General features: G+C 42.5%; 1 protein-coding gene across 1 annotated transcript; it reads right to left on the reverse strand.

Annotated features, from left to right (window-relative positions):
• Window positions 1-4,993: 4,993 nt before the first annotated feature.
• Window positions 4,994-5,864, reverse strand: LOC109150345. Its single transcript, XM_019298282.1, has 2 exons — window positions 5,225-5,864; window positions 4,994-5,127 (listed from the first exon to the last, which is right to left on the reverse strand). Exons 1-2 carry the CDS (start codon window positions 5,862-5,864, stop codon window positions 4,994-4,996), a joined length of 774 nt encoding a protein of 257 aa, XP_019153827.1.
• Between the last annotated feature and the right edge of the window lie 2,148 nt (window positions 5,865-8,012).

Below are 8,012 nucleotides of genomic sequence, written 5' to 3' on the forward strand. Positions count from 1 at the left end.
CCCCAAATTAAAATATTCTTTTCCCAAATTTTCCCCAAATTCCCAAAACCCTTTCCTTTTTCCTTCTCCTCCACCTGTAAGTAGTAACCGACCCATCCCATTCCCACTACATCTCCTCCGCCCGTCGACCGCCAGCCGTCGCCGAGCTTCGCCGCCGTGAACCAGCCGCCGGAAGTCGCCGTTTCGCCGTCGCCCAGCCGGAATCGAAGCGAGAGAGGGAAGAGAAAAGAAGAAGAAGAAGAGAAATTTGGGGCTACCTTTGTTTTGGGTCTACCTTGGGTTTTTGGACATCTCAGAATCATGCCTAGGAGGTCTAAGTTCGCGAGAAGAGTGGAATGGGTGGATGCCCACTACCTAGTTTTGGAAGGTAAAACTTTTGATCCCGACTCTTTTTCGGATTCCTTGTTGGAGTTGTTGAACTACCAAGGGTTGTTGGATGGGTTTCTCGCCATTATGACCGAGACTTACCCAAGTTTGTTGAAAGAGTTCTATCGTCACATGAGTGTGACCAAAGATAGTGGAAGGTTGGAAGTTACCTCTAAGGTGGGAGGTGTGAAGATTGTCTTGACCGAGAAACGGTTGGCTCAGCTTTTGAGTTTGACAACCACGGGAGTCTCGCAGTATAGTGGTGACTCTTGGATTGAGACGAATAATATGAGTTATCAAAATTATCTGAGTTATCTGTTGGGAAGAACTAGTGAGTTCACCCAGGACACAAGGCCGGAGAGGAAGTGGTTATCTGCAGAGCAAAAGATTTTGGTCATGCTAGTTTCTAACTGCTTGTTGCCCAATAACAATAAGAGTCGTTTGTCGGGTAAGCTGGAGTGCAAACGTTTGCTTTCTGTTTGAAAAACAAGGTGAAGTTCAATCTGCCTGCGTTGATGTTGCAGCATATGGTCTACTGTCGAGACCATAACTGCAAGAGTTTGCCTTATGGCATGGTTTTAAGCTGGATCTTTGCTAAGAAGGGAGTGAGTGTTGATGGTTGTGTGCCCAAGCCAGTGGGCAAGATGGTTTTGGATGCCATAAACCTCCGCAGTTGCAACCTGTTTCAGCTGGATGATGGTGAATATATCACTCTTGAAGAGGTCGCTAGAAAAGACCCTGCCGAGATGAGTTCGTTGGTTGCAGAGCTGGAAATTCCTGTTGGAAAGTTGAACCTAGTGGTTCAGAGCTTGGGTGGAGATGTTGGGAATGAAGATGAAGAAGAGCGGGAAGATGAAGAAGGAGGAGAAGAAGCAGAGGAGGTCGAGGAGAGCGACTCCGAAAGTGAAGAAAACATAAGGAGGAAGGAAGTGCGAACAAAAAAGGAGCACGATGCTATGACACACGAGGAGTGTGTGGTCACCCTTCTTCGTCAACAGAACCGGATGATTGAGGAATGTTTTGCTTTCATGAAGACTCAGTTCGTCGCTGTCAACCAGAGGTTGGACCAGTTGGAGGCCGGTTCTAGCCGTGGTGGAGCTGAGGAAGACTCGGACGAGGATGCCGAGGAGTCGAAGAGTGAGTCCTTTTAGACTAGAGTTGGGGTAAGCTCGTTTCTTTTCTCGTTTGTTGTTGCTGTTTAAGTAGTTGTTGCTTGTTGGTTGTGCTTGTTACTCTTTCTTGTTTATCTTGTCTGTTAGTTTGTTGCTTGGATAGTTAGTTTAGTGTTCAACCTAGTTAGAATTCAGTTGTTTGAGTTTAGGCGTGGTTTAGAAAGCTTTTAGTTATCGTTGTCTTGGCTTTAGCGTTTGTGTGCTCAAGAAAATTTCTTTTGTGACCCTTTTGAAACCTTGCAATTTCTTGACTTTTGCAAACCTTACCCCTTTTGGATCCTTGAAGTTCTGGTTAAATGGTATTCTTGTTTTCCTTTTGTCACATGGTTGATTCGTTGTTACCCGTTTGTTTGAACTCGTTGTGCCCAAGCTTCGGGGACAAAGCTTCTTGTTAGGGGGAGAGGATGTGACACTCTATAAATCCAAACTCTAATCAAGGATTAATTAGAGAATTAATCCTAGTCTCTTTGTTAATTTATTCCTAAAAATCCTGAAATTCAATAGTCGAGGGACTAGATTTTGACTAGTCACTTAAGTCAAAGGGTTGTACCTTGTGCTTCTTGGGTTGTGCCCTTGTTCCCTTGTCATTCTAACCTTAGTAAGGGTAGGAATGTCTTTTTTACCTAAAGTTTGTGATTTAAGCTAACCTAGCCATACACTCTCATTCCATTCACCCTACAATCTAAACATAAAAATCTCTAGCTTCTCTCTAAAAATGTGTAGCTTCTTCTCCAAGCTAGGATTTGGGCATCCCAAATCTTGCAAGTTGTCTTCCAAGATTCCTACTTTCTTCATCTTGAGCATAGGGGAGGGTAAGATCCTTGGTCTTTTGGTGTTTTTAACCTCCTTTTAGGTGTCTTTTTCTAAAGATAGAATCTTTGTTGTCTTTTGGTTTGTGTATGAAGTTGGTGTGGAAGAGGAGCTTTAGGAAAGGCTTTCTAAGGGTGAAAAGAAGAAGTTATTAGGCTACAAAGATAACCCATGCTTTACAAAACCTATTTTCTTACTTATATGATGATTTCTTGGCTTCTACTTGTGATTCTTGTGTTGATTTGTGAGATTTGATGCATTGTCTTGTGGTGATGCATGTTTAGAGCTTGTTCGTAGGGTTCTTGAATGCCATTGCTTGGCTATTTCTTGGGTTCAAGTCATATTGTTGTTTTGTGCGAGATTTTGGGTGTTTTGGACTTGAATTTGGACTTGTTGTTGAAAATCTCCGAAGGGATTATTTTGGTGTACAGGGCGTACCCGCGGGCAGAGGCCTACCTGCTGCCCTACCCGCGGGGAACAATGCTTCGTGGGTTGGTGTACCCGCGGGCGGAACCACGGGTGGTTGTCCACCCATGGCCCCACCCGCGGGGTACATTATGGTGTTGGCCGGGGATTTATTCCCCGTGATTCTTTTGACTCGGTATTGATGTTTTGACCTCCCGATATTGTTTTATTGGGCTCTTTGTGAGTCTTCTTGGTACTTCGTATGTCTAGAACGGTATGTTAGGAATCTATGTAAGATTTGGTGTCTTGAATCGTGCTAAAGGTCCAACCTTGTGATTCGTTGGGCAAATTGTGAGTCTTGAATGTTCTATAGAACTACTTTTGGTTTACCCGTGTTATAAGCATGCTAGTTTGATGTTGAAATGCTAGTATGTGCGGTTTGATCCTTCTTATTGTGATTGACAACTTGTATTGACCATCGCTTGGTGTCGGATTGTGATCCTTCGTTGTTGAGTATGGTTTCATGTCCTTGTTGTGATGCATTGATTGATTCCTATGATATGAACGTATGTAATCGTTGTACCCTTTGATTGATACTTGATTAAGGTTATTGTGGAACCTTAGTCTTCTTGGTAATGATGATGACTTGTGTGACTATGATTGAATGTGGGTGGTTGTTACTTGAGCTTTGCTCACATGTAAGTGGTTGTGTGAATGAAATGAATAGTATCCTCGTGTACTGATATGTAGGTGGTATGTTGGAGGTTGTTGGAGGGGGGGGGGGGGGGGGGGGCGACGACGGTCCCTGGCGGTATAAGGTTGGACTCAGAAGTACAGGGTGACACTAGGAGGTAATTGTTGGAACTGAAATAAGGCCGGGGTAGCCATAAGGTTGGAACTATGTAACTTGAGACATGTAGTTGTCACCGTGTGAATGTGAATTCTTTACTAATGAGCATGTCTTGATGTATTTTACTTTGTGATCAGTAGAATGCATCTTGAGTTGTATTGTCTTTCATGTTTGTGGTCTTGTCGCTGTTGCAAGGATGGTGATTCCTTTTCCTTTTTGAGAGTGTTTAATGAGTCCTTGAAATTAACTTCTCTCTATGGCTTTTGAAATGATATATATACTCTATTTCGTTTCAAAATGGTTTTGCTTATACTTATCTATATATGTTATTTAACGCGTATTGACGGTCCCTGGCGGTATAAGGTTGGACTCAGAAGTACAGGGTGACACTAGGAGGTAATTGTTGGAACTGAAATAAGGCCGGGGTAGCCATAAGGTTGGAACAGGGCATAAGGTTGGAACTATGTAACTTGAGACATGTAGTTGTCACCGTGTGAATGTGAATTCTTTACTAATGAGCATGTCTTGATGTATTTTACTTTGTGATCAGTAGAATGCATCTTGAGTTGTATTGTCTTTCATGTTTGTGGTCTTGTCGCTGTTGCAAGGATGGTGATTCCTTTTCCTTTTTGAGAGTGTTTAATGAGTCCTTGAAATTAACTTCTCTCTATGGCTATTGAAATGATACATATACTCTATTTCGTTTCAAAATGGTTTTGCTTATACTTATCTATATATGTTATTTAACGCGTATTGATGGGTTACCAGCAAGATTCGCTGACCAGGTGTCATCCCCATGTTATGTTTTCTTTGTTCTACAGGTTTTGAGTAGATGCCCGATAGCGCTAGACTTGGAACAATAGATAGCTTAGTCACCTTGTCTAGACGTTATGTTTTGAGCGGACTGTGTGCCTTGACTCTTTATGACTTGTTTAAACTGTTTAGTTTTCCCACCTGTGCATCTTTAGTACTTTAAGATGTGGCATAATACCCCCGTTTAGACTTGCTTCCGCTTAATGTTTAATGGATGATTAGATTTCTTATCTCTTGCATTTAAGTTTTAAAAATATGGTAAAACCGGGGGTGTTACAAGTATTGTCCCGTACAATGCACGGATACGTATTATAAATATTGTTGTTATACTATAGTAAATAATTTATTATAAACATTAATTGTAGTTGTTTAAGACAAAAGAAATTTTAGTACATTAAATCATTACATGGATTCTAAAAATATTTTAATGAACATAACTTTGTATTCAATATAATGTATGTTAGCCAATTATTAACAAAACCTAATATTTGATTTTATGTTATTATTGAAAAATATAAAGTACAAATTATTAAAAACCTTTTTTTTTTTTTTTTTGATAAAAAACCATTCATTGATCTCAAAGCAAACTCAAAACACAAGCTGGTGGGATAGTCTCCCACACAGTAAGGACAGAGTTAGGACCAGTTGCCAGTGCCAACACATGAGCCACTTGATTCGTTGACCTTCTGACATGGCGAACCAACATGTTCCCTATGTCATTTGCAATGTCTCTACATTGCTTTACTACCAAACCAACATATGACAAGTCCTATCTAGCTTAATTAAAACTTTGAACATAAATTCATACAGTCCGACTCAATAAAATAAAAAGACTCCGAGCGACTCTTCAAGCAGGATAGGGCTTCCTTGAAAGCTAGGGCCTCCGCAAGATAGGCATTTGAAGCACCCATCAGCCTCCCCACGCAAGCTGCTATGAACTCACCATTATGATTCCTCAAAATCGCACCAAAGGAGGCATCTTGGCCGTGTAGAGCTGCATCTATATTACACTTCAAGAAATCGAACGGTGGCGGCACCCAAACTTGATATGGATTTCCAGAGTGATGGGAATTATAGTTAGGGAATACGGCCTCCTCCCATCCCATAAGCTCAGAACTCACATACGCTTGCATTTGAGAGATACTCCATAGCTTCCCATTCCACACCACATCATTCTGCACCTTCCACATTACCCAAAACCTGCATGTCATTGCAACAGCTTGAGATTCATCTTGATGGCATAGGTTCTCCTCAACAAACTGAGCCAAGATGTAGCCATGTAACACATTTGCCGCACCCCAAAGTTGACAAGCCAAGGGGCACTCACAGAGAATATGCACAATGGTTTCCAATGATGCAGCACATAACGGACATCCGCCTCCAACATAGACCCGCTTTTCCTTTAGAACCTCCCGTACTGGCAAGATTCCTCTCAAGCAACGCCACATGAAATTCCTTACTTTCGATGGTACCCTCGAACGCTAGAGCTTGCGCCATTCTACAAAAGATGGCATATGTTGTGCCACATTATTTTGCACCAAGAGTTTGTAGCCATGTTTAACTATGTATTGGCCCCGTATGTCATTTCTCCAATACCACACGTCGCCATGTTCCGCAGCAATGGGTGTGCGTAATATCCTGTTCACATCATTAGGCAGGAATATATCTCTCAATAAATTAACATCCCATGCACCATCATTGGTCATAAGATTACTTACCCTGACATGTCTCAACTCCTCAGTGCAGTCTGTGTTCAGCCTGGGATTGCCCACATCCGCCAACCAGTTAGCTCCCCAAACCGGGGTATCCCTTCCGTCCCCAATCCTGCGACCAACCCCCTCTCTCAACAAGTGCTGTGCAGCCAATATACTTCGCCATATGTAGCTTGGGTTATGGCCCAGGTTCGCTGCTAGAAAGTCATTATACGAGAAATACCTCACTTTAAGAATTCTACATACAAGAGAGTTAGGAGTCGTGAGAATACGCCATCCCCGCTTAGCTAGTAACGCAATGTTGAACTCATGTAATTTCTTGAAACCCATACCACCCAGAAGTTTCGGATGAGCTAGACATGCCCAACTCAACCAATGAATCCCCTTCCTCTTCGACACACCACTCTCCCACCAAAACCGATTCATAATATTCTCAATAACGTTACATGTTGATTTTGGCAACAAAAAAAAAAAAAACAGACATTGCAAAAATTGGCATAGACGAAGCTACACTCTTTAACAAAACCTCTTTCCTGGCTTTGGGCAAATGCTTCTTCTGCCAGGCTGACACTCTATCCCTTACTCGCTGTTCAATATAACGGAACACTGAATTCTTATCACGCTCCAAAAAAGATGGTAACCCCAAATAATTACCAAAGTGTGTGACTTGCGTGACACCGAAGAAGTTTGCAACATGGTGTCTTGACTGGGGGTTGGTATTTTCACTGAACATAATACTGGACTTGTTAAAATTAATAGTCTGACCTGAAGCTGCGCAATAAGCCTATAAGCAGTTCCTAACCTCCGTCGCCTCCCTGTCATTTGCCTTGAAAAAAAGTAGGCTGTCGTCCGCAATAAAGAGATGGGAGACAGATGAGGCCCCCATGATACTCGTATACCATGAATTTCTCCACTTGCATCCACCTGTTGTAAGAGCAATGACAACCCTTCGGCACATACAATAAACAAGTAAGGAGATATCGGGTTACCTTGACAGATGCCCCGAGTGGGAGCCACAGAACCTGCATCTTCGCCATTTAACAAAATGTTATATTGTACCGAGTTAACACATAGCATAACAAGGTCAATCCACCCGCGGGCGAACCCTAAAGCTAACATCATACCCTCTAGAAAACCCCACTCCATACGGTCGTAGGCTTTTGCCATGTCTAGTTTCACCGCAGCCCAACCCACAACACCATCCCTCTTACGCCTCAGGTAATGCCCAATCTCCCCCGCCACTATTATATTATCTGATATTAGCCTATTGGGCACAAACGCACTCTAATTTGTGGAAATAATATTATCCATGGAAATAATATTATCCAGCACCATTTTCATTCGGTTTGCCACAACTTTAGCAATGACCTTATAAGCCACATTCAATAAGGCTATAGGTCGTAGGTCTGCGACTATCTCTGGGACCTTTTTCTTTGGTATGAATACCACATTAGTGTTGTTGAGAGCAAGTGGGAAATAACACTTATTTATACAGCTTATCACAAAATCAGTAAGATCTCTCCCAATGACAGACCAAAAACTTTGGTAGAAAGAAGGGCACATACCGTCTGGTCCCGGAACTTTATCCGGAGCCATCGAGAAAACGGCGGTCTTCACTTCCTCTGGTGCCACCGGCGTGAGTAGATGCGCATTCATCGCATCAGTAATTTGGCCCTGCACTCGCTGCAACAGATTACCACTAGTAGTAGATGCCCGAAAGATATCAGTATAATATCTTAACACCTTCGGTGTCATAGCTGAACCCTCGAGCCACACGCCATGGGGATCCCGAAGCTTTGCTAACACATTATGTCGACGCCTACTCGTTGCCGACTTGTGGAAAAACCGTGTGTTGCTATCACCATCTTTCAACCACAATTGCTT

This window comes from Ipomoea nil, unplaced genomic scaffold (assembly GCF_001879475.1).
Source record: "Ipomoea nil cultivar Tokyo-kokei standard unplaced genomic scaffold, Asagao_1.1 scaffold0114, whole genome shotgun sequence".
In the NCBI taxonomy this organism is placed as follows: Eukaryota; Viridiplantae; Streptophyta; class Magnoliopsida; order Solanales; family Convolvulaceae; genus Ipomoea; species Ipomoea nil.